Here is a 25,617-nt window from a genome sequence, read left to right as displayed (position 1 = left end):
CTCTATATTAACGTGATTCCATCAACACACAGGTAATAATGCTCTTCTTGCGCGTGACGCGTCTTTGGGCTTCATTATTCAGCCACAGTGTTGATGGAATCACGTTAATATAGAGAGATGAAAACAATACAATAGGTTATTTCAATTGATATGAATAGCTAGTTACGTTAATATAGAGAGATGATAAATTAATAAAAAAAATGTAACTAAGAGTGATTTGAACTCAATTTACACTTGTGCCAATTGCGTGCGTTTGTCTATTATTATTATTATTATTATTATTATCTACCGGCGTGGGGGCAAAACCTGCGTGTGTGCGAGGGCTCTCGCATTATTATTATTATTATTATTATTAAACCCTGCGTGTGTGCGAGTGTGTGGCCGTGTGGGGGCAAAAACAAAACCCTGCGTGTGGGCGTGATGGCATTATCTAGGCTCATGCTCATGCGCACGCTCATACCGGCGTAGGGGCGAAACGAGCGTAGATCGCTGGTCAATCAGAGCGGAAGGAAAAGCAAATTGCCGAAACGATACACGCGGTCAGGACAGGCTCCAGGTCCAGCGAAACCGTTGTATTTGACCAAATACCACACATACATGTGGACCATGTGCTCACATGGGTGTTTCCGGTGTGGGCCTGGACCATATATATATATATATATATATATATATACTGGTCGCTAGGTCGGTAATAGACCGGTGTGGGCCTGGACCATATATATATTATATATATATATATATATATATATATATATATATATATATATATATATATACTGGTCGCTAAGTCGGTAATAGACCGGTGTGGGCCTGGACCATATATATTATATATATATTGTAACTGCAGCGGTGATGTCATAATAGAACCGGTTATAACAGGCTAGAATGCCCTGGTTCATTGTGATGTCATAATAGATCGCCCTGTGTGGGCGGTCCTGCTGCCTTGTGATGTCATAATAGATCGCCACTAGTGTATAAATATTGAGAACCCATAAGGTTCGCCCTTTCACTTCTTCACCATCTTCAGACAAGCCACATCGACACCAAGCTCCATAACAGTCCTCTCATATTGCATGCAGTCAATAAGGTACGTTTGGGACCGTACTGCGCTTGTAGTTAAGTTCAGTGGGTTAACAACCACCCTTGTAACGACCGATAAATTGTATGTATGTTGTTATGGTTTGATCCGTGATTGATTGTATTTCATGTATGTTTTCACAGTTTTACGGTTCGGAATAAAGATGTTCTCTTCGAACGGAAATAAAGCCAATCAGTAAACATCAAAGACGAGTTGCTTCATCATTGCAAGAGTGACAGTTACAGTAAAACTTATATGCACCACGATGACCGTGCAATTCTAGACCATCGAACATCCACAACCTTCCGGAACATTCTAGAACCTCGAACATCCACAACCTTCCGGAACCTTCTAGAACATCGAACATCCACAACCTTCCGGAACATTCTAGAACATCGAACATCCACAACCTTCCGGAACATTCTAGAACATCGAGCATCCTGGCATTACATCAAGATGTCTGATAGTGGCAGCCAGTCCAAGACGGTGGTGGAGGAGGAGATCACATCCGTGGCAGAGGGCCGAGCACGCAGGCGGACGGCCGCGGCTCAAGAACTGCAGGATGAGCGAAGGACAAAGATTGAACGGAAGTTCTCTAAGTGCCATGATGCATGGAAGGCGGCGATGCGGGAGGCCGAGGCAGAGCTGAGCGTCACGGGCGCATGTGCCCCAGCGGGCATACTCGACGTAGTGCACCATATCACTGCAATTGGCGTCGCCATCAAGAAGCTGGTGGCGGCCTTTGAGGAGTGGAAGCGCATGGAAGTGCCGGAATATACATATATATATACTGGTCGCTAGGTCGGTAATAGGGACTTGACTACTTGCCGGACCATTTCCATTGCATTTTGCAGAGTTTGTTTTCTAGTTATTAGTCTGACCACACGTGTTGCTATGGAAACAGTGCAACACTTTACCATAAATAAACCTTTCAAAGCCAATATTTGCAATAGACGTATTTTGAAAAGCCATTGTATAAGCCATTGTGTGTGTATCTATATCTATATCTATATATATATATATTACATTAGATTAAAATGTCAAATGTATTGTCATTATACAGCACAAGTACAGTGCAACGAAAAGAAGTTTGGCATCGACTAGAATCGATTTCAAGGTCCTCCTCCTTATATACAAAGCACTAAATGGAAGAGGACCGAGCTACAGATTCTCTAGTCAACGATGTGCCTTTTAAAACATTCCGCTCATCTACTACTGGTCTACTGAGGGTTTCACTTCCGGTCCTGAACGGTCCTGAGCTGACCAATCACCGCTGGTGGCGAACATGATTGATCACCGTTATAGCCAACGAGCTAAAAGCGGCCCCGTTTCTGGGTGGTGCTTTTAACACTTTCCGTGCCGGCCTCCGTGGCCTATTTACCCCCTTGAGTGCCGCCACCCACTTCAATGACAGGGCTCACATATTTGCAAATGCATAAACTACATCTTAAATTATGGCTATGTGTCTAATGTGGCCGTCGCTTATCAATGACTTGTTTGCAGTCAACATTGTCGAAACGGATAGTTTTTTAATCGTTTCATTTCCGTTTTATACCATTTTGAAAAACGCTTGTTTCTTGAAACTTCCAGAAGATTTCAGAAGATTCTGTGATAAACGCCCTTTACTGTAATAATACACAAAACACATTGTCATTTTTCGGCCTATTTATGAATCGTATTTCAAATATCCCAAAAATAATCCCAATACTGGTCAAATAGATTCCTTACCTCAGATCAGATGTTCTCCAAAAGGATTATTCCAATTCCTGATCGCCATTCCAAATATCGATTGCGTTTATTGATCCAACGCTGGGTACTGGAAATATGTATTCCACGCTGTTCTGATGGTCCACAATGAGTCCGATCGGCTCGGGTTACTTGCCTGAGAAGTAAAATGTGGATTCCGGATTTTTCTTTTCTCATCCTTTTTCATTCAATACATTCCAAAGGGGTGCATTACCATCCGGGAGACGATAGGGGGCGGTATTTTCCCTATTAGAGTTCAGACAGATCTACACTGGTAACGTGAGGGTAGATTGATGAAATATGAATGGAAATCGCTAATAAAAAGAATAACGATTAAAAACGGCATATCTCGTTCCTGGCACTCAACGGGTGGCATGAAATAACGAGATATCTCGTCCGTGGCTGGCACTCAAAGCGTTAAGAGGTTCAGACCTGGTTCAGCTGCTCAGCACAGTTCCTGAGCACACAGCTGGGGATGCCTTATGTGCATTAACCCTTTCACTGTGACAATACAGCAGGTTAACCATGTCACCACCACACTACAGAAGGTTAACCCTGCACTACAACACTACAGAAGGTTAACCTTCCACTACCACACTACATAAGGTTAACCTTTCACTACCACACTACAGAAGGTTAACCCTTTTCACTACCACACTACAGAAGGTTAACCATTCACTACCACACTACAGAAGGTTAACCTTCCACTACCACACTACATAAGGTTAACCTTTCACTACCACACTACAGAAGGTTAACCTTTCACTACCACACTACAGAAGGTTAACCTTTCACTACCACACTACAGAAGGTTAACCTTTCACTACCACACTACATAAGGTTAACCTTTCACTACCACACTACAGAAGGTTAACCTTTCACTACCACACTACAGAAGGTTAACCTTTCACTACCACACTACAGAAGGTTAACCTTTCACTACCTCACTACAGAAGGTTAACCGTTAACTACCACACTACAGAAGGTTAACCCTTCACTACCACACTACAGAAGGTTAACCCTTCACTACCACACTACAGAAGGTTAACCTTTCACTACCACACTACAGAAGGTTAACCTTTCACTACCACACTACAGAAGGTTAACCCTTTTCACTACCACACTACAGAAGATTAACCTTTCACTATCACACTACAGAAGGTTAACCCTTCACTACCACACTACAGAAGGTTAACCTTTCACTACCACACCTCTGACAAGTCCATGATCTCCAATAAAGGGGTGATAGCATGCGGGTTAAGTGATCATTATATGATTTTCTGTACCCACAAAAAGCTAAAACAGAAGGTCGGCTGTCACAAAACAGTCACATCTAGAGACCTCAAAACTTACTCTAGAGAGTGTGGTAGTGAAAGGTTAACCTTCTGTAGTGTGGTAGTGAAAGGTTAACCGTCTGTAGTGTGGTAGTGAAAGGTTAACCTTCTGTAGTGTGGTAGTGAAAGGTTGACCTTCTGTAGTGTGGTAGTTAAAGGTTAACCGTCTGTAGTGTGGTAGTGAAAGGTTAACCTTCTGTAGTGTGGTAGTGAAAGGTTGACCTTCTGTAGTGTGGTAGTGAAAGGTTAACCTTATGTAGTGTGGTAGTGAAAGGTTAACCTTCTGTAGTGTGGTAGTGAAAGGTTAACCTTCTGTAGTGTGGTAGTGAAAGGTTAACCTTATGTAGTGTGGTAGTGAAATGTTAACCTTCTGTAGTGTGGTAGTGAAAGGTTAACCTTCTGTAGTGTGGTAGTGAAAGGTTAACCTTATGTAGTGTGGTAGTGAAAGGTTAACCTTCTGTAGTGTGGTAGTGAAAGGTTAACCTTCTGTAGTGTGGTAGTGAAAGGTTAACCTTCTGTAGTGTGGTAGTGAAAGGTTAACCTTCTGTAGTGTGGTAGTGAAAGGTTAACCTTATGTAGTGTGGTAGTGAAATGTTAACATTATGTAGTGTGGTAGTGAAAGGTTAACCTTATGTAGTGTGGTAGTGAAAGGTTAACCTTCTGTAGTGTGGTAGTGAAAGGTTAACCTTCTGTAGTGTGGTAGTGAAATGTTAACCTTCTGTAGTGTGGTAGTGAAAGGTTAACCTTCTGTAGTGTGGTAGTGAAAGGTTAACCTTCTGTAGTGTGGTAGTGAAAGGTTAACCTTCTGTAGTGTGGTAGTGGAATGTTAACATTATGTAGTGTGGTAGTGAAAGGTTAACCTTCTGTAGTGTGGTAGTGAAAGGTTAACCTTCTGTAGTGCGGTAGTGAAATGGTTAAGGGTGTGTTTTTCTTTTCCCCGGCTCGGTGGCGATTGTTTCATGAAATATTCACCACAGACCACAGAGCCCCCGGGGTGCGGAACGCTTCAAAAGCTTCTCCCATGCTTGTATTTATTTTAAAATGTGTTTATTCCACTCTCTCATCTCTCTCTCTCTCTCGTATTCCTCTCTCGACAGCAGACAGTGTCACGTCGCCTGCTGACTCAATCTGCACGACGCTGGAACAAAATGCCACAGGGCCAGCGGGCGAGAGAGAGAGAGAGAGAGAGAGAGAGAGAGAGAGAGAGGAGAGAGAGAGAGAGAGAGAGAGAGAGAGAGAGAGAGGGGAGAGGGAGAGAGAGATTGATAAAGAGAGATAGATAGAGCGAGATATAGATGGGATATAGAGAGAGGGTATTTGAAGTAGCTGAGAGAGGGAGACTGAACAGCACTTCTGCTATAATTGCTCCACAATGGAGATCCTGTGTTCAGTGTGACTGTAGCTGCTCTGTAGTTAACAGATGCTGTGTTCAGTGTGACTGTAGCTGCTCTGTAGTTAACAGATGCTGTGTTCAGTGTGACTGTAGCTGCTCTGTAGTTAACAGATGCTGTGTTCAGTGTGACTGTAGCTGCTCTGTAGTTAACAGATGCTGTGTTCAGTGTGACTGTAGCTGCTCTGTAGTTAACAGATCCTGTGTTCAGTGTGACTGTAGCTGCTCTGTAGTTAACAGATCCTGTGTTCAGTGTGACTGTAGCTGCTCTGTAGTTAACAGATGCTGTGTTCAGTGTGACTGTAGCTGCTCTGTAGTTAACAGATGCTGTGTTCAGTGTGACTGTAGCTGCTCTGTAGTTAACAGATGCTGTGTTCAGTGTGACTGTAGCTGCTCTGTAGTTAACAGATGCTGTGTTCAGTGTGACTGTAGCTGCTCTGTAGTTAACAGATGTTGTGTTCAGTGTGACTGTAGCTGCTCTGTAGTTAACAGATGTTGTGTTCAGTGTGACTGTAGCTGCTCTGTAGTTAACAGATGCTGTGTTCAGTGTGACTGTAGCTGCTCTGTAGTTAACAGATGCTGTGTTCAGTGTGACTGTAGCTGCTCTGTAGTTAACAGATGCTGTGTTCAGTGTGACTGTAGCTGCTCTGTAGTTAACAGATGCTGTGTTCAGTGTGACTGTAGCTGCTCTGTAGTTAACAGATGTTGTGTTCAGTGTGACTGTAGCTGCTCTGTAGTTAACAGATGTTGTGTTCAGTGTGACTGTAGCTGCTCTGTAGTTAACAGATGCTGTGTTCAGTGTGACTGTAGCTGCTCTGTAGTTAACAGATCCTGTGTTCAGTGTGACTGTAGCTGCTCTGTAGTTAACAGATCCTGTGTTCAGTGCGACTGTAGCTGCTCTGTAGTTAACAGATCCTGTGTTCAGTGTGACTGTAGCTGCTCTGTAGTTAACAGATGCTGTGTTCAGTGTGACTGTAGCTGCTCTGTAGTTAACAGATGCTGTGTTCAGTGTGACTGTAGCTGCTCTGTAGTTAACAGATGCTGTGTTCAGTGTGACTGTAGCTGCTCTGTAGTTAACAGATGTTGTGTTCAGTGTGACTGTAGCTGCTCTGTAGTTAACAGATGCTGTGTTCAGTGTGACTGTAGCTGCTCTGTAGTTAACAGATGCTGTGTTCAGTGTGACTGTAGCTGCTCTGTAGTTAACAGATGCTGTGTTCAGTGTGACTGTAGCTGCTCTGTAGTTAACAGATGCTGTGTTCAGTGTGACTGTAGCTGCTCTGTAGTTAACAGATCCTGTGTTCAGTGTGACTGTAGCTGCTCTGTAGTTCTGACACTTGTGTCTCCCCGGATTACGTCGGGTTTGGTCACGTCGAGTCACAAATACTATCCGACAGTACTATCTTCCTAAGGTTTTACTTTTAGACCGACATAGCACAATTTTACACTTACTGTATATTCTGGATATATTTACTGTATATTTTATATTAGAAATAATGTAACATAGGACATTTTATATTCGTATATTTTATATTAGAATGTAACATAGGAAATGTATAAATTTTTTATTTAATTCTTATTCGTGACTTTTTGTTTTTGTCTGCCTAAATGTTTACCGTTTACTGTGAGCGATTTGTAGTGCCAAATTTCCCTCGGGATGAATAAAGTATTTCTATTATATTATATTCTAAAAACAAAAGGATAGCCCACCGCCACGGAGAACCCAAATTATGGCAATGGGAGGATTTTTTTCACTCCCAAATTAAATGGCTGAGCTCACGATACTGAACAGCTGATGGGATACGACAGCTACACCTGCAACCTGACTGCATGTAAATGTGAAATAGTGGACGTGCCAGATAGGAACACTCCCCTGGGAACCATGTGTGTGCCAGAACCAATCTGTGCTCTCGTGTCATTGGTGCTGCTACAGTGTGTCACAGCGATACAAAAATAAATTATGGCATGCCAAAGCTATAAGGATCTCCCCCGGGGAATAAGTGCGTGCGTGCATGCGTGTGTGTGCGTGTGTGTGTGTGTACCTGCCACCCGGATTAGCGCGGCCAGATCCAGCACGGTGGTGCTCTGTTTGTAAGCCGTGGAACACTGTGAGATACACTCCTCCATCAGAGAGAGACGGTCTGAACGCAGCCTCACTGAGAGAGAGAGAGAGAGAGAGAGAGAGAGAGAGAGAGAGAGAGAGAGAGAGATAGAGAGATAGAGATATATATATATATAGAGAGAGAGAGAGAGAGAGAGAGAGAGATAGAGAGATAGATAGAGAGATAGAGATATATAGAGAGAGAGATATAGAGAGAGAGAGAGAGAGATATAGAGAGAGAGAGATAGAGAGAGAGAGAGAGAGAGAGAGAGAGATATATAGAGAGAGAGAGATAGAGATAGAGAGAGAGAGAGAGAGAGAGAGAGAGAGAGAGAGAGAGAGAGAGATAGACAGGGGGAGGCAATACATGTTTGTAATTAATCATTGTTTTCTTATCTACATAAGACATCCCATAGATCCATATGTCCTAGACAAGAGAGAGATATAGAGAGACACACGTTAGACAAGAGAGAGATATAGAGAGACACACGTTAGACAAGAGAGAGATATAGAGAGACACACGTTAGACAAGAGATAGATATAGAGAGACACACGTACGGTAAATGAGGAGGAATAGAGGAAGTCGTCATCATTATTTCAACCAGTAAACGGTGGGGCTGGTTATCTGGTTTCAATAGCATTGTGATGAAATCAGCAAGAGATTGTTTTTATCTAGAAAATTATACACAAATACAAAAAGCTAAGAATTATTCTCAATTATTCTTAGTCCGTGTGTGAAGCTGGAAGTGTTCGGACGATTTGGACACCACTAATGCAATTGAAACCTCCAACTGCAAACTGGTTGTGAAATTAAGTTTTCCCCCCACTGCATGCATGACTGCCACCAGGTACAGTATTGCACTTTGCTAAAGGAAACGGCTGAGGCCAGAATAAACCATGTATGTGTATTCCCAGTGTCAGAAATACTGTGTTACTAGGCTTGAGTAAATTGTAATGAACCAAATGAGAATATCAATTACATTTTTTTTTTATCTTTGACTGTGAATAACACTATGCTCAAATTGACCAGACCTGAAAAATCTAAGCAAATTAATAAATGGAAGATGATTAAACAGAAGTGTAGGCGCCGTAATGGAGGTCTCTTTATTATGATTCAGTATTCTAGTTTTGTTGTATTATTAGTTGTACTGTCACTTTAGGTGGTGGGCGTGCTCACGGGGGTGTGGCGCTAATGGGAGCGTCTTATGGAATTTCATTCACCTTTTCACGTTGACAGTTCACAGAGGTTGACAGCTCACGGAGAGAGGGGGTGAGAGTTAGGAGAGCATATTATCTTTTGACCGCAATAACGCAATACCGCAAAGTGCAAATCGTATTTTGTTTGTCTCATGATGAAGCGAAAGAATAAATGCCTTAAAAGTATTTCCTGGACGTGGAACGGAGTTATTTCATGTCGCGCGTCAATTGTTTGAACTCCTCTACTCAGCCCCTCGGCACTACCTTTCAATGACAGTTTACTGCCGCAACATAGTCAAAAGATATTAAGCAAGCAAACAAAAGCGTTGATAAGAAGGAAATCAACAATATTGACATTACGGATTCCTCGAGTTGCCTCGGGGCGCTGATCTTGAAGGCATCACTGAGACGCTGGAATCATTGCTGCATTGGAGGAGCGCGCCATCACTTCTGAAGGCCTGACACGCAGACCAGCAATAAGAAGCTAAGTAAATTGTTTTATTCAACTGTGAAGCCTTTCGTGTTAAAGAACACAGTGTGAATTAGTTACTTTGCTTGTCCATTGGGGATCGGTTTGTTGACTGGCTGCGTCGTCTTGCGCTCATGGACGTTGCGCGGCCTAAGCGGCAGCTAATTGATTGATGGATTGATTGTTCATTAAAGAGGACTGTGGATTATTGAATAATTGCACCTGAGCACATTGAAAAATGGCATCGGGAGGATCAACTGTTGATACTAATGGCTCATCAAAAACGGATGGGAAGAAAAGAGAAATTAAACTCACTGCCAAAGGCATGGCCTATAAATTGGAGACACTTCATAGTGAACGTCACGCAAATGTTCGCAAAATGAAAGGTCTTATGAAGGTATTAAAGCAGCTTATGGACGATAATGACAATGCTTCACAGGTGCAGTCTGAATTGGACAATTTGAACCAAATGGTTGAAGATACCACTCTGTTACACAAATCCGTAATCTCTTTAATTTCTGAAGAGGAACATGAAAAACAAAACGAATGGTTTGAAACAATATTAAAATGCAAAAGGGGATTCATGGATGATGTAATGCAGTGGCTTTCTGAAACTGGGAGACAAAAATACAGTACAAGTGCCAATGTTTGTGTACATTCCCCCAGGACCCCCATACCTGTAACACAGCAAGCTGTTGAAATACCTGATGAACACTGTGATGTAATTAAAGCTGATGATGATGAAATCAAACCAAGTGACAGTGTGTCAAATTCTGGAAGCAGAGGTTCAGCCTATCGAAGCTCCGTTGGGCCTAGGTCTAACATCTCAACCACGTCTTCCGCACGCAAAGCTGAATCTGACATGGCCGCTCTAATTGCAAAACAAAGGCTATTAAAAGATAAGCACGCAATAGAGCAAGAGGAAGAAGAAGAAGAGGAGCTGCTAAGGAAGAAAAGGGTACAATTAAGAACGCAGGAAGAAGAGCAAGAGGAACAGCTAAGGAAGCAAAAGGAGCAAAGAAGGAAAGAGGAAGAAGAGCAAGAGGAACAGCTAAGGAAGAAAAAGGAGGAACTAAGAAAGAAGAAGGAGCAACTTGAACTTGACATGGAAATAGCCTCAGCAGCGGCTAAAGTCAATGTGCTAAGAGGCTCTGGAGGATCTCGTATTTCAACTAATATGTCTGTTGTATCTGATGGCATGAGTTCTTATTTCCGAAGAGGACAAAGGAATGTTCAGACACTCAGTACTGAAGCACAAACCGCTACAACCACAGATCAGAATCTACAACCACAACCCGAATTGTCAAGACACACAGGGGTCAAGGGACAAAGGACGTTACAGTGCCCTCAAGCACAGCCACGGATTCAGCACCAAAGCGTTCATTCATTCATTCATTCATTCATTCATTCATTCATTCACCCTGCACCACAACAAGCAATCAGCAGCAGCAACATAATCACTGTTTTAGAGAAACAGAATGAAATAACAGCTTTGCTAGTCCAACAACAGTCTCTTTCATTCTTGCCTAAAAGAGACATTCAAATTTACGATGGTGACCCTTTACATTTTCACACCTTCATAAAGTCATTCGAGCACAGCATTGAACAGAAGACTGACAACCATATGGACTGCCTGTACTTCCTTGAACAGTTCACTAGGGGGCAGCCTCGTGAGCTTGTCAGAAGCTGTCAGCATATGGCTCATGACCGAGGGTATGTGAAAGCTAAGGCTTTGCTACATGAGCACTTTGGGAATGGACATAGAATTGCTTCTGCCTACATGGGAAAGGCTCTTTCATGGCCACCAATAAAATCAGAAGATGTCAGAGCTCTGCAAGCATACAGTCTCTTTTTGAGAGGATGCTGCAACGCCATGGAAGAAGTGGAAATGATGTACGAGTTGGACATGTCTGCCAACATGCTAGCCATCATTAGAAAATTACCTTACAAGCACAGAGACATATGGAGAACTGTGGCCTGTGACCTGCAGGAAAGGCGTGGCCATAGAGCTAGATTTCCTGACATTGTTGACTTCGTTGAACGACAGGTGAAAATTGCAAGTGATCCAGTGTTTGGCAATATACAGGACACACCATCAGCAGCAGCACCTAAGGATGTGAGGAAGTCCAGCAATCAACCATATACAAGGGCAAAGGAAAGTAGCTATGCTACCACCACTGCAACAATTGAAAGGAAAGAGGAACCTGGAACAAAGATGGAGAGAAGCTCATCTAGTACAACGACTTGTTGGTTTTGCGGAGGTGGACACACATTGGATATGTGCTCTCTATTGGAAAGGAGGGTGCATAGCGAGAAGATTGGCTTCTTGAAGAATCATAATGTGTGTTTTGGCTGTTTGTGCATTGGGCACTTGAGTAAAGAATGTAGGCAACGCCTCTATTGCAAAATATGCAATCTCAGGCACCCTAGCGTACTTCACATGTACCACAAGGAGGAGGGAACAGATCAAAGGCCAGCTAAAAGAGAATCGGAGACAGCAGTGGGCAGTGCTCCGATCTCTGTACAATCCAGTGGTCTTACAGGGGCCGGTGAGCAGGACTGTACACTCTCTATAGTACCAGTACAGGTCAAATCTAAAAAAGGACATGTTACAATGACTACCTATGCCTTCCTGGATCCCGGTAGCTCAGCATCTTTCTGCACTGAGCGGCTGATGAGCAAGCTGAACGTCACCGGAAGAAGAACAAGTATTCTCCTTAGGACTATGGGCCAGGAGAAAGTGGTTGAAAGCCACATTATTTCAGACTTGGAAGTGGCTGCGTTAGATGGTGACTGGTTTTATGAACTCCCTGACATTTACACACAGGAAAGCATGCCAGTCCACAGAGGCAACATTCCGAGACAGAAAGACCTTCGAAGATGGCCTCACTTGGAACATGTTTACATTTCTGAGATTGACTCTGGGATTGACCTGTTGATAGGAGCCAACGTTCCCAAGGCATTGGAGCCTTGGCGAGTTATACGGAGTGTGGACGAGGGTCCATACGCAGTCAAAACTGTGTTGGGTTGGACTGTGAACGGACCTCTCAGAAGAAAATTGGACAACCAGAATCGTCCAAAGAACGGGAGTTTGGCAAGAGACAAATCAAACCTAGCAGAGGACAGACAAGCTGCCACTTCAGAGAAAGAGCTACAAGAGGATTTGAACCGAAAATTGGAAAAGAAAGAAGAGCGAACAGACAATTCTGTTGCTTCCAAGAGAGCGAAGCGGCGTGACAGAAACGTAGACAATAACATTAAGTTTGAAAGCAACAATTCTGAGGATCATCACATGGATTTCAAGCCTGTGTCCCAGGAAAAATCGAAGGACAACATTGATACAGGAAAGAAATTCAGAGCTAAAAGAGAATCAAAGAAGGAAGCACTGGCGAGTCCAAAATCGAAATGGCCAGTTGAAGATTCATACACAACTGACTCTAGGGACAAAGCAAACGATGACACTACTTCTGAAATGCCCCGTGGCTATAAGGGCCAAATTAAAACGAAGAGATGTCCAAGGAAGAGGAAGCGGTGCCGGCTCAAAGACAAAAGGTTTGCCTTCAACAGAAAAGAGAGCCGTGAGAACGCCAGAAATTGAACTTCATCAGGAAGCGGAAGAGCCATGAGGACATCAGATGTTCATATTCATTGGACCCCATAGACTGATACATAGATATACACCCATAGACTGATACATAGACATACACCCATAGACTGATACATAGACGTACACCCATAGACTGATGCATAGATATACACCCATAGACTGATACATAGACATACACCCATAGACTGATACATAGACGTACACCCATAGACTGATGCATAGATATACACTCATAGACTGATACATGGAGATATACACTCATAAACTGACTTTGCCACTTTGGATTACAGTTTTGTTTTTTCTGACTTGACTGACCTAGCGATCATAAAGATCCCTCCTTAAGGCTATGTGCTAGTAACCTCTGGCCCTAGGATACGATTAAGAAAGAAGAAAAGGACATTTGCGAGAAAATTATAAAAAAAAAAAAAAAAAAAAAAAAAATTGTCAATAATTGTGCCTTATATTTAATGTTTTTCTTGTATGCTCCTACATAATTTACAATTGTGTAGTTATTACATGTGAATAATTAGGGGCCGGTAACCAAAGAAGCTATTGTTTGAGTAATTAGGGGCCGGTAACGAAAAAGAACTATTGTTTGAATAATTTAATGTTTTTTCTTGTAGGCACCTACATATTTTACAATTGTGTAATTATTATATTTGAATAATTAGGGGCCGGTATGTAGGCGCCGTAATGGAGGTCTCTTTATTATGATTCAGTATTCTAGTTTTGTTGTATTATTAGTTGTACTGTCACTTTAGGTGGTGGGCGTGCTCACGGGGGTGTGGCGCTAATGGGAGCGTCTTATGGAATTTCATTCACCTTTTCACGTTGACAGTTCACAGAGGTTGACAGCTCACGGAGAGAGGGGGTGAGAGTTAGGAGAGCATATTATCTTTTGACCGCAATAACGCAATACCGCAAAGTGCAAATCGTATTTTGTTTGTCTCATGATGAAGCGAAAGAATAAATGCCTTAAAAGTATTTCCTGGACGTGGAACGGAGTTATTTCATGTCGCGCGTCAATTGTTTGAACTCCTCTACTCAGCCCCTCGGCACTACCTGTCAATGACAGTTTACTGCCGCAACAAGAAGGTTTTGTAGATACAGTACTGAATTCTGCCATCCGGACACATGCAATTTGAAATATGATTATAAAATATAGAATATCAGGCATAAAATGGTTATGCGATTAAAATGTGATTAATTAGATTAATTAATTACAAATCCTGTAATTAATTAGATTAATTATTTTAATCACCTGACAGCACGAATTTAAATATATTACAACTCTGTACATACATGTGATTAGCATTATACTCAGTAGAACAAATGTATATATCTTATACCCAGCTTAATCACTATATTAATATTAATATTGCACTTTACTGTTACATTTGCACTCGGGTTGGATGCCCCACTTATTTTCATTGTAATGTAATATGCTGTATGATGACAATACATTTCAATGTAATCTAATCTAACTGGTACTATGACCTGAATGATGGTCCTAGAGGTCAGTGATTTGATGCTCTTTTGGTGTTTTGGCGATGGTGGCGTAAGAGAGTGCTGTCTTAACGTAAGAGAGTGCCGTCTTAACAGGTCGTGGGAAATCTCCCATATAGGCATTGGATTGGGTGGAGAGCTGGTGACTGCATGCGAATGCCCTCGTATGCCCTGTGTATGGGGACATGTCACCCATATAGAAACACACCTCGTCAATCAATATCTGAAATGCAAATAAATAAATAACCTTCTTAATAAATATAATATTTATATTGTAGTGGGTTCTATAGAGACATAATTCCCTATGGTATTGTTTTGATGTGTTGATGGGGCACTGTCACTTTAAGGAGGTTGGTTTTGGGGTTGGGCTGAGAGGAGACGCCCTGTGTGGGGTTTCATTGATTACTACGAGCTGTCAGAAGCTAAGCACGGCATAGTTCTGACAGCTGTCACTTGTGCTACTGCGAAATAAATGACACGCGGCTTTGTGTTGTCAAATGATAGAAATTGTGCGTTTCTCTATTCCGACGATTTCTACAATATAATATATATATATATAAATAACTGTCTTTTACTAGTACCCTACTACTATGTACGATGTTACTATCCGTATACTACTACCTACCATGCTAATATGTCTATTATACTATGCACTCAGGGTGTAACACTCAAGTTCAACACTATTTGACAAACAATACCACTGACCATAAGCTGCCAGAGATGCACATCTCCTGCTGACCAGAAAACCAAACGTCGATGCTGAGGGGGCTGTAGTCCTTGACCCCCGACCTCCTAAAGTCCACAATCATCTCCTTTGTTTTGCTGACGTTCAGGGAGAGTCTGTTCTCCTGGCACCATCCCGCCAGGACCTTGACCTCTTCCAGGTAGGCCCTCTCGTCGTTTGCAGAGATCAGGCCCACCACTACTGTGTCGTCAGCAAATTTGATGATTGTGTTGTTGCTCCGCTGAGCCACACAGTCATGTGTGTACAGGGAGTAGAGGAGGGGACTCAGAACACAGCCCTGTGAGGCCCCTATGTTGAGGGTGATGGATGAGGAGGTGTAGTTGCCTGCTCTCACCACCTGGGGTCTGCCCGTCAGGAAGTCCAAGGTCCCTGAGCTTGGCTATGAGTTTGGAGGGGACTATGGTATTGAATGCTGAGCTGTAGTCGATGAATAGCATTACACAGTAGGGAATACATCATATCATTAGCATGATATCTTGCACTGTGCAATACTCCAATTCAGCCATTGGCAATTCAGCCGTTGGGTGGGGGGCGCTGTTGAGCGCGCCTGTGACCGGACCTGAAAGCGCCCCTGGCTCTGCGGCTCTGCAGCTGCATGCTATTCGCAAATCCAGCATGAGCCAGCTCCTGCTGTAGCCATCATTATCAGAACACTACACACATATCATAATGTTTACAGCAAACTGTAGTTGATCACCAGGTATGTTTTATTAACGTAGAATAATTCATATATATATATGCGCGCACCGACAGTCGGCTAATTGACATTTCCTGTGAAAAAAATTAAATCCTCTCGTCCCGTTTGCGTCCCAAAAAAGATTTCTGTTCGTCCCAAATCAATATTTGATCGTCCTCGGGACGACGGGACATCGTTAGTCTCGAGCCCTGCTCTAGGGGTTGGTTGATGTAATAAAGATTGTTTTTTTCCTCCCTATTTCTGATATTTTTAGTTGTTACTTATGATAAGTGATTATGTAATCTATATGATCAAACAGGGTGGAGTGTCGTAGAAAATATTACCATGTCATTATAGATCTGTGTTGAGATATCATTTTATCTTTGTACAGCTTGCTAGTCAGACACTGGCAGAGACTACGGTCCCTTTAATGTGAGGAGAGGATGACTTTTGACCTAAATCTTTTCCTCTGCTAGCAAGGTTGTTTAACATTCCAGTTAAGAACATAACAAACATCACCGCCTAGCCAAGGTTGATTCTCCTAACTGGGCCATTTTATACTTTCATCATATATCATATATGTTGTTATGTTACGTCTTGAAACTGTGTATTTAATGTACGTCTGACCAGAGCTCTTGGTCACTTCGCAGGTCAGATTCAGTGAGTGAACACATGTTGTCTCTGACTGTAAACTGAACTTTCATTTTGTGGCCACAGATGAAATAAACTATGTTTCTATTTTTAATAACGACTCAGAATGATTTATATAAACGGCTCATCGTTTTGTCCTTTAATAATTTCCATTACAGCGCGCGCACACACACAACACACACACACACACACACACACACACGACACGACACATTATACACAAACATGCACCAAATGCTTCAATTCTAATTAGGCTGTCAGACAGATGTTTGCTCAATAGCTGATCCATAAATGAGCATATATTTATATAATGCTGGAGGGGGGTGATGGAGGGAGGAGGGGCTGACAGGAGGGAGGGGGGTGATGGAGGGATGGGGGCTGAGAGGAGGGTGGGAGGTGTGGAATGAGGAAACAACAACCTCCTCTCAGCCTCTGGTCACAGTATGTGTTATCATTACGGACCTTTCAACAGATCCTCCAACAGCTCACACGTCAGGGCTCATTGAGATCTAATCAGACAGTGTGGCACCACTCCCCCCGCAGGTTGGTGTGGATGGGCCATCTGTGTGCCACCATGCTGTGAGCTTGTCCCCGTCTAATACACTGTGTGTGCAGAGGTGTATAAAGAGTCAGTGTATGCTGTGGTGGTAGATCTCAATCAATGGTGAGCAGTCAAAATTACACTGCAGGGCTTTCCCTAAACAATGGTATAGGGGCAGCAGCGCCACCATGTGGTTAACCATTTCACTACCACACCACAGAAGGTTAACCTTTCACTACAGATCCAGCTCTTAAAAATCACACCTCTACTGCAAGGGTGCAGTATCGTTAACACCTTGTTAACAGCACTGCCAGGTTAATGGTGCCTGATTACTGCAGTAGCAGCTCAGAGCCCTAAGAGCTGCATCTGTACCACACTACAGCTGGTTAACCTTAACTTTATGTAGTTCAAGTTCAAGTTTCTTTATTAGTTGACATGCAAAAATACAGAATACCTTCACATGGAATGCTTTTTTCTGTTATGCTCCTATGAGGATCATAGGACGCTTGGATCAAACACATACAGCTCATTACAGTAATATTCCACAATTATTACATTTTAGATAGTAATAATGGTACAGAGCCTTGAGACATATGCGTATTCACCACCGCAAACAGACTGGCAGCCGTCATAGGCAGCGCCATGTACGGAAGGAGGGGGGAGTGGGTTGGGGTTGTTACAGGGCTGGATGAGACAGTTTTAGGCTCCCCCCCCTCCAGCGCGCGTACTAGTCGGCTGCCGTCACCATCGTGGGAGTGGCGCCGGGCGTAGTGTGGCAGTGAAAGGGTTAACATTATGTATTGTCACAGTGAAAAGGTTAACCTTCTGTAATGTGGTTGTGAAAGGGTTAACCATTTGTCGGGTGGCAGTGCAATGGTTAACATTATGTATTGTCACAGTGAAAGGGTTAACCATTTGGTAGTGTGGTAGTGAACGGGCTAAATCAAAAAAGCATTTTCTTAAATGTTTTATTTAAATGTATAGATTTTGTTTTGCAGTGAAAGCTTGGGGCCAGCTTATACCGTATACACTGTGTACATATAACTTATTTGAAACGTTGCTATTTTATTTTAATTGTGTTTTTTTTAACCTCTTGAGCGGGCCGTCGCACGTCACAGCACATGTGCCCTGGTCCGTCGGCTTCAGGTGGCGTTATCGTCAATCAACCAACACATCGTTTTGAAAGCTAAAAATGGCCGCCCTACTGGACCTATTACGTGCTTCCAATCTCAGGGCTATAAGACCAAACAGCCAGCAGCCTCGACTATGAAACGTCAACATGCCGCGCAGAGTCCGGTGCGCTCACAGTATGCCCGACTCTGTGGCGGCCTTTAGGGCAGCGCATACAGTATCTGCAATCTCCCAATACTGTATATTCATTACGGACGTAGGCTATACAGTACATGGTGTGTGTGTGTGTGTGTGTGTGTGTGTGTGTGTGTGTGTGTGTGTGTGTGTGTGTGTGTGTGGTGAGGCAGGTGGCCAGGAGCATGCAACGAGACGGTATAAATATGGAATATTAATACAGTCTATTCCACTATAGCTACAGTATAGTGTGCTGTATGATGACAATACATTTTATTCTAATCTGATTTTGATCAGTTGCAAATCGCTTCTGCGCTACCTGTTTAATACTGGGGGAGCCGCTCGCTTACGTACACGGCCCTCGCCTTATAAGGAGCTGGCGGGGCGTGTCTGTATGCAAATTCAGATGTACGAGAACGCGCTTCCAGTTTGAGAATACTTCATTCATTGATGTACTTCATTCAGGGGATCGCAGCTGCGATCATTTTGGCAACTTAACCTCTTAAGGATCGGGCAGAAATGGGGCTAATTTTCTTCTTTTTTTTTACGATTGCATACCCAAAGTAAGTTGTGATTTATTATAATTTATAATGTACGTGCTAATGAAATAGAGTAACAGAGGTTTGAACACACTGAAGTAAAAGTTTTGTGTACTCACATTTCTATTTACTGGTTACCAAATGCCTGTTTTTAATGTCCAACTGTAATGTGTGTACCAGTAAAAAATATGCATGAATATCCAAAAGGGGTCCTACTAATCACCACAAAGTACCAGCAAATACCCTAAAGTACCCCAAAGTACCCTAAAATACCCCAAAGTACCCCAAAATACCCCAAAGTACCCTAAAATACCCCAAAGTACCCCAAAATACCCCAAAGTACCCTAAAATACCCCAAAGTACCCCAAAGTACCCCAAAATACCCCAAAGTGGTATTTTGGGGTATATTTTGGGGTACTTTTGGGTACTTTAGGGTATTTTGGGGTATACTTTGGGGTATACTTTGGGGTACTTTAGGGTATTTGCTGGTACTTTGTGGTGATTAGTAGGACCCTCCAAAAGGGCCACCCACTCCCATTCATTCAGAGGCTCTCGTCAAAACAATGGACATATTCATCTTCTTGTGTCACCTTCCCCCACTCTGAGCGCCTGTCTGGGATTGCTTTCGGAGCAGACACTCCTTGGCTACAACGGTGGTCAATCATTGACTGGTCAGCGGTGACTGGTCAGTTCAGGACCGCTTACAACCAGACGTGGTCACCCGTGGTCCGAATGGCTTTCAACTCGAGGATGGAATCACGCAATAGGTTGAGTACGGTGACGATCGAAAGGCGGCAAATTCAAGTTTCCAACAATGTATTGGTTGATCAGCGAAAACGCAGCTCGGAGCCGACAGACGAGGGCAAAGTGCCGCGACGTGCGCACGAGTGTGAGGCGGCCCGAATACTTTATTTTTTTTAATCCTCTCTTTCTCTGATTTGTCTCTGTTTTCTCCCGGTCCCAATTTAGTCGTTGTGCCAATTCCCCCCCCTCCCCTACCTGGTTGTTGTGCACATGTTCTCCTACTGGTCGGTACAAGGGAACCCTGAAGTCATCCGCACGCTTCATCCGATACGCGCGGCGACAGCCAGTGACTCTTTTTTCACCTGGCAGCGAGGACTCTCATTGGTGAAGTGTAACGCGTGGGAGGTCACGCTGCCTTCATCAAGTCCTGCCTCCGCTGAGCAAGCGCCCAGACCTGACCTGTAGGCGTCGCTGTCCACAAAGCCAGATTCCCACCCATGACTTGCCCTCCCCCTAACCCAGCCAAACGGGTTAGTATAGCGATCAGCCCAAGCCCCAAGCAATGCTGACTCCGGGAGTCGAGACCGCAGCCTCTTGCATTGGTGACGAGCGAAATCTCCACTACGCCACCTGACCGCCCCTGCGGCCCGAATACTTAAGTAGTTAAGATAACCTCTACATGTGTTGATGAATCCGGGGGTAACTGTCATAGGTTTTTGCTTACGAACTTCGAACAAGGTTATTTAACACATCCACCGCCGGAAACGCTTTACAGCGTTATTGAGATCAATATTTAATTTTTTCGCCATGGCATTCATAATTCATATATACAGCCGCGACGCTCCAGCTGGACCCTATAGGTGACGGCAACGACGGCTCAATACCGCCGCATGGTGGATGGTCGGGCGAGTTACACTTGCCAACAGGATATGGGGGCTGTGCGTCGATTAAATTCATCCGGCCGTCAGATATAGTTGCATGACTCCCGACAGACACAATGTACATAATGGATCGCGCTCTAAACTTAATAATCGATATGATTTCGGCGTTTATTGCGACATACAAACCGGAAATGGACCTAGGCGATCGACGTCGTATACCTGGGATCTTTCACCGCCAGTCTCATTGGCGCACGGTAAGAGGACACTAACGTTATTTTCAACCCAATTGTGAGTTTCCTTGTTTGCAAACCATCTGATCAATATATCCACCCATACTACATAAAGCATTTACTGATGATCGGGGAATTATAAACAACCCCCCCCCCCCTTTCCTCCACGCATGATGAAGCATAACGTATACCGATCATACAGTTTAATTTTTTAATATAATGTGTATAGGGGGGAAACGGCAATCGATAATCTATATATGAGTTTAGGCCTATAACTCACGTTCTAGGAATTACTGCAGAAAACGATAAAAACATACTTATATTCTAGAAGGTATTTTTGTATGAATGTATGAATGAAAAAGTATAACGTTCCCACATCCTGAACGATAGATAATCGATGTTGAATGGGCCATAGTAATGTCAATATAGCAACACAATTTAAAAAGTTATAGCCCTGCAAAGAAGGTGAGCCACTCCATAGACTTATAGCGCTGGCAGACTGGGTACAATGATGGGTACAATGCCCAGCGGGCAATGTGTTAAGAGGAAACCTACGACAATGTTGGTGAATGAGGTCCAAATGTTCTAAGTCAGACTCACTCTTTCACTCTATCACTCTCTCACTCACTCTCACTGTTGTGGGTTACCTTGTAGAGGCAGAATGTTGACATTGAAGTCCTCCAGCTGGCAGAGGGCGCTGATGAGGTCCAGTTCCTCCTGGACCGCGGGGGGGCAGTCGGTGATCAGCTGGAGACACGCCCTGAAAGAGACAACTGCAAATCAGAATGGCTACAGGACTGCAGTAACCAATCAGATTAACCATGGAGTAATTACAACAGCCAATTACTAAATTCACTCCAGTTACAGTCTGCATGCTATGACTGTTGGGAATGAGTGGAATAAAATAGTTAATGAGGAATATTATGAATTAATTAGTGACCGTTGCATTCATAGTACTTTTCTAGACACTGAAAGCACTTTACAATGTAGGGTGGACATTGTCTCCTTCACCACCACTGGTTTGATTGATTGATTGATTGATTGATTGATTGATTGATTGATTGAAAACTTTATTAACAGATTGCAGAATGGGTACAATACAGTACAGCTCAATACAAGCACCCAACCTTGGGCTACGCTCAATGGTTGCCATACACTGGCACCAGGCACACATCACACTACACCAGTGTTTCTCAAAGTGGGGGGGGGGGGGCGCAGAGGCATAACAGGGGGGGCCTTGAGATTTATTTAATAATAAAAAAAGAAAAACGTTTTTTTTTTATTCCAGAAAATGATCACTAAAGTGCTATCTGTTGCAGCTGCACAGTTCTCCATGAAAATACCATTTCTCAAAATCTGAAAATCATTATTTAATAAAACACAGAAAAGGATCACCAAGTTACTCTGGATAAAAAAAACCTTTACAGACAACATTGAGACAAAGCTTCCTGACACATCTCCATCCAAACTCTTGGAGGAACTCTTTGAAATCTCATCTGATACCACCTGGAGAGCTAGTTTCAGAGTGTGGTGCTGAGTACCAAGTATCTCATGATGCAGCAGTTAAGGTGTTGATACCATTCATACAGTATCTGTGTGAAGCTGGCTTTTCATCCATGACAGCTCTGAAAACAAAATATAGGGCCAAGTTGAAAGGTCACGATATAAATTTCAATAAATTTAAACATGGCCCATTTCATGACTATTTTGTTGGGGCAAGAGGGGGGGGGGGGCAAAATATTTTGGTCCGCCAAAGGGGGGCCTGACAGAAAAAGTTTGAGAAGCACTGCACTACACAATGGCTGAAAGGCTCAGCCATCTAAGGGGGAGGGATGATTAGGTGGCCTGTAGTAGAGTGAAGCAAGATGCACTCTTGCATACCCCCGACAGTTTCCTCACACATCATTTGAAAGTATGTCTGTGTGTTGCATCAGGTTTTTATCATGCATATTTAATATTTTGCCATATTTAAGGTGACCTTTGTGTCCAGAAAGGTGCAAATTCAAATGTCAAATAAAATTTATTTGAGTCATTTTGTGAAAGCAATTAGCATTGGATTTTGTTCTGCTGCCACAGTTGTGTCTTTCAGCCCCTGTTTCTCTGTCTCCTCCTCCCTCTAGTGTTTCTCTGTCTCCTCCTCCCTCTAGTGTTTCTCTGTCTCCTCCTCCCTCTAGTGTTTATCTGTCTCCTCCTCCCTCTAGTGTTTATCTGTCTCCTCCTCCCTCTAGTGTTTCTCTGTCTCCTCCCTCTAGTGTTTCTCTGTCTCCTCCCTCTAGTGTTTCTCTGTCTCCTCCTCCCTCTAGTGTTTCTGTCTCCTCCTCCCACTAGTGTTTCTCTGTCTCCTCCTCCCTCTAGTGTTTCTCTGTCTCCTCCTCCCTCTAGTGTTTCTCTGTCTCCTCCTCCCTCTAGTGTTTCTCTGTCTCCTCCTCCCTCTAGTGTTTCTCTGTCTCCTCCCTCTAGTGTTTCTCTGTCTCCTCCCTCTAGTGTTTATCTGTCTCCTCCCTCTAGTGTTTCTCTGTCTCCTCCTCCCTCTAGTGTTTCTCCGTCTCCTCCTCCCTCTAGTGTTTCTCTGTCTCCTCCCTCTAGTGTTTCTCTGTCTCCTCCTCCCTCTAGTGTTTCTCTGTCTCCTCCTCCCTCTAGTGTTTCTCTGTCTCCTCCCTCTAGTGTTTCTCTGTCTCCTCCTCCCTCTAGTGTTTCTCTGTCTCCTCCTCCCTCTAGTGTTTCTCTGTCTCCTCCTCCCTCTAGTGTTTCTCTGTCTCCTCCTCCCTCTAGTGTTTCTCTGTCTCCTCCTCCCTCTAGTGTTTCTCTGTCTCCTCCCTCTAGTGTTTCTCTGTCTCCTCCTCCCTCTAGTGTTTCTCTGTCTCCTCCTCCCTCTAGTGTTTCTCTGTCTCCTCCTCCCTCTAGTGTTTCTCTGTCTCCTCCTCCCACTAGTTTTCCTTGTGTTTCCAGCCACGTGAAGTGCGTGTCATCCCAGCTTGTGTATCGTCTGTCATCTACCCTGGACCATTTATTGTGTGTAATCACTTGTCCCTTGTGTATTTATGTCAGCTTCCGCAGTCAAGTCAAGTGCCCCTTCATTAATCCCCTTGGGGGGATTAATGGTATATGTATATATACTATAGTAGTAGCACACTGCACCAGAGTCCGTGCAATGTTTTAGTAATTAAGAGTCAGACAGTCCAAACAGTTCTTTAGTTCTCAGGACCAATACCCCGACCCCGCTCCGCCGCTAGATTGTGGCTTTAACTTTCTCGGCCACTGAGACCCAAAGTTCAATGCTGGCCTGACCAACCCCAATCACACGTGCAGTAGAGATCTCCATATAAATGGCATCCAGCAGTGTCAGAGACCTCGTGTTATTTCGACCTCATGGCTATCAGCTTCTTGGCTGCAGTAACGCGCACCAGAATGATTTTTGTTGTTGTACGGATGCCGGTAGCAGTGCTACATCATTTAGGAGTAGTGTCTGCAGTGTGTTCTACGGGTGAACATGCTCCTCATAAGCCCCTTTCACACCGGCAGGGCTCCGGTTCAAGCTCCGGCTCCGTTCTGGAGCCTCTGAACCTTGGTGCTCTCTGGAGAACCAGCCCGCCTTTACACCTATTTAAGGGTTAGGGTTAGTACTGGAGCCTCTGAACCTTGGTGCTCTCTGGAGAACCAGCCCGCCTTTACACCTATTTAAGGGTTAGGGTTAGTACTGGAGCCTCTGAACCTTGGTGCTCTCTGGAGAACCAGCCCGCCTTTACACCTATTTAAGGGTTAGGGTTAGTACTGGAGCCTCTGAACCTTGGTGCTCTCTGGAGAACCAGCCCGCCTTTACACCTATTTAAGGGTTAGGGTTAGTACTGGAGCCTCTGAACCTTGGTGCTCTCTGGAGAACCAGCCCGCCTTTACACCTATTTAAGGGTTAGGGTTAGTACTGGAGCCTCTGAACCTTGGTGCTCTCTGGAGAACCAGCCCGCCTTTACACCTATTTAAGGGTTAGGGTTAGTACTGGAGCCTCTGAACCTTGGTGCTCTCTGGAGAACCAGCCCGCCTTTACACCTATTTAAGGAGAACCAACGTTCCACCGTCCTCCGTCATCAACGGGGGCCGTTATTCAGGTGGAGGTAAACACATATGAATATGAACACGACGGTGGCAAAATGTGCCGTATATATAAAACAGTTTCAGAGGTTCAGCATTGCACCATGCTGATCCACTCAACAGGTAGCGATCTCAAGATGAGATCCGATTCAAATGTATTGTCCATGATACAGTACAATACATCATCCAACCAGAGTGGATAAAGAAATGCATAAATTAATAAAACATTTGTGTAACCGAGAGATTTGAACCTGGGACCATAGGATCCACATGCAGCTGCACTAATTAGTTGAGCTAAAGCAGGGGTCTCAAACTCACGGCCCGGGGGCCAATTGCGGCCCGCTGGATGATATTTTGCGGCCCCCTACTTGACATCAAATTAAAAAAAGAAAAATGTCTTTATTTTTTAAATCTTTTAAATTTTTTTTATGTTGTGGGACTTGTACAGCACTTTGTTCAACTTTGTCAGTGCTGTAAAGTTTAAACCTTTTTAAATCTTAGACAAACAAAACACTTTGCTTTCATGAAATATTGTAAGCCGCCATTTGAGGCTTTATAAAAGCAGCACAATGAACACAAATCTGTCAGTGCCGAGTCCGACCTCATATTAAATAACAGACAGCATTGCTTGTTGTTATTAACAAAGAGAGGCAGAGTTGATTTTACAAAAAATAAATAAAAAATCATATATATATATATTAGGGGTGGGACGATACGCATTCGAACCGTGTACCGTACGGTGCAACCCCCACGGTTCGGGGCGTCTGTGTATCGTACGGTTCAGATGACGCGCA

At 43.6% G+C, this 25,617-nt stretch overlaps 1 protein-coding gene across 1 annotated transcript in view; it reads right to left on the bottom strand.

Moving 5' to 3' along the window:
- LOC311228417 (NBAS subunit of NRZ tethering complex-like) overlaps window positions 1-25,617 on the bottom strand; it is a gene marked incomplete at its 3' end in the record, with an annotated part of 401,827 nt that overhangs the window by 64,408 nt on the left and 311,802 nt on the right. Inside the window, 2 exon segments of the mRNA XM_084314324.1 lie at window positions 7,588-7,701; window positions 21,385-21,497. Of these exon segments, the coding sequence (XP_084170450.1) occupies window positions 7,588-7,701; window positions 21,385-21,497 (227 nt within the window).

This window comes from Notolepis coatsorum, assembly GCF_963971535.1.
Source record: "Notolepis coatsorum genome assembly, chromosome: 5".
Classification (NCBI taxonomy): domain Eukaryota; kingdom Metazoa; phylum Chordata; class Actinopteri; order Aulopiformes; family Paralepididae; genus Notolepis; species Notolepis coatsorum.
This window is presented reverse-complemented; position numbering and strand designations above follow the sequence as displayed.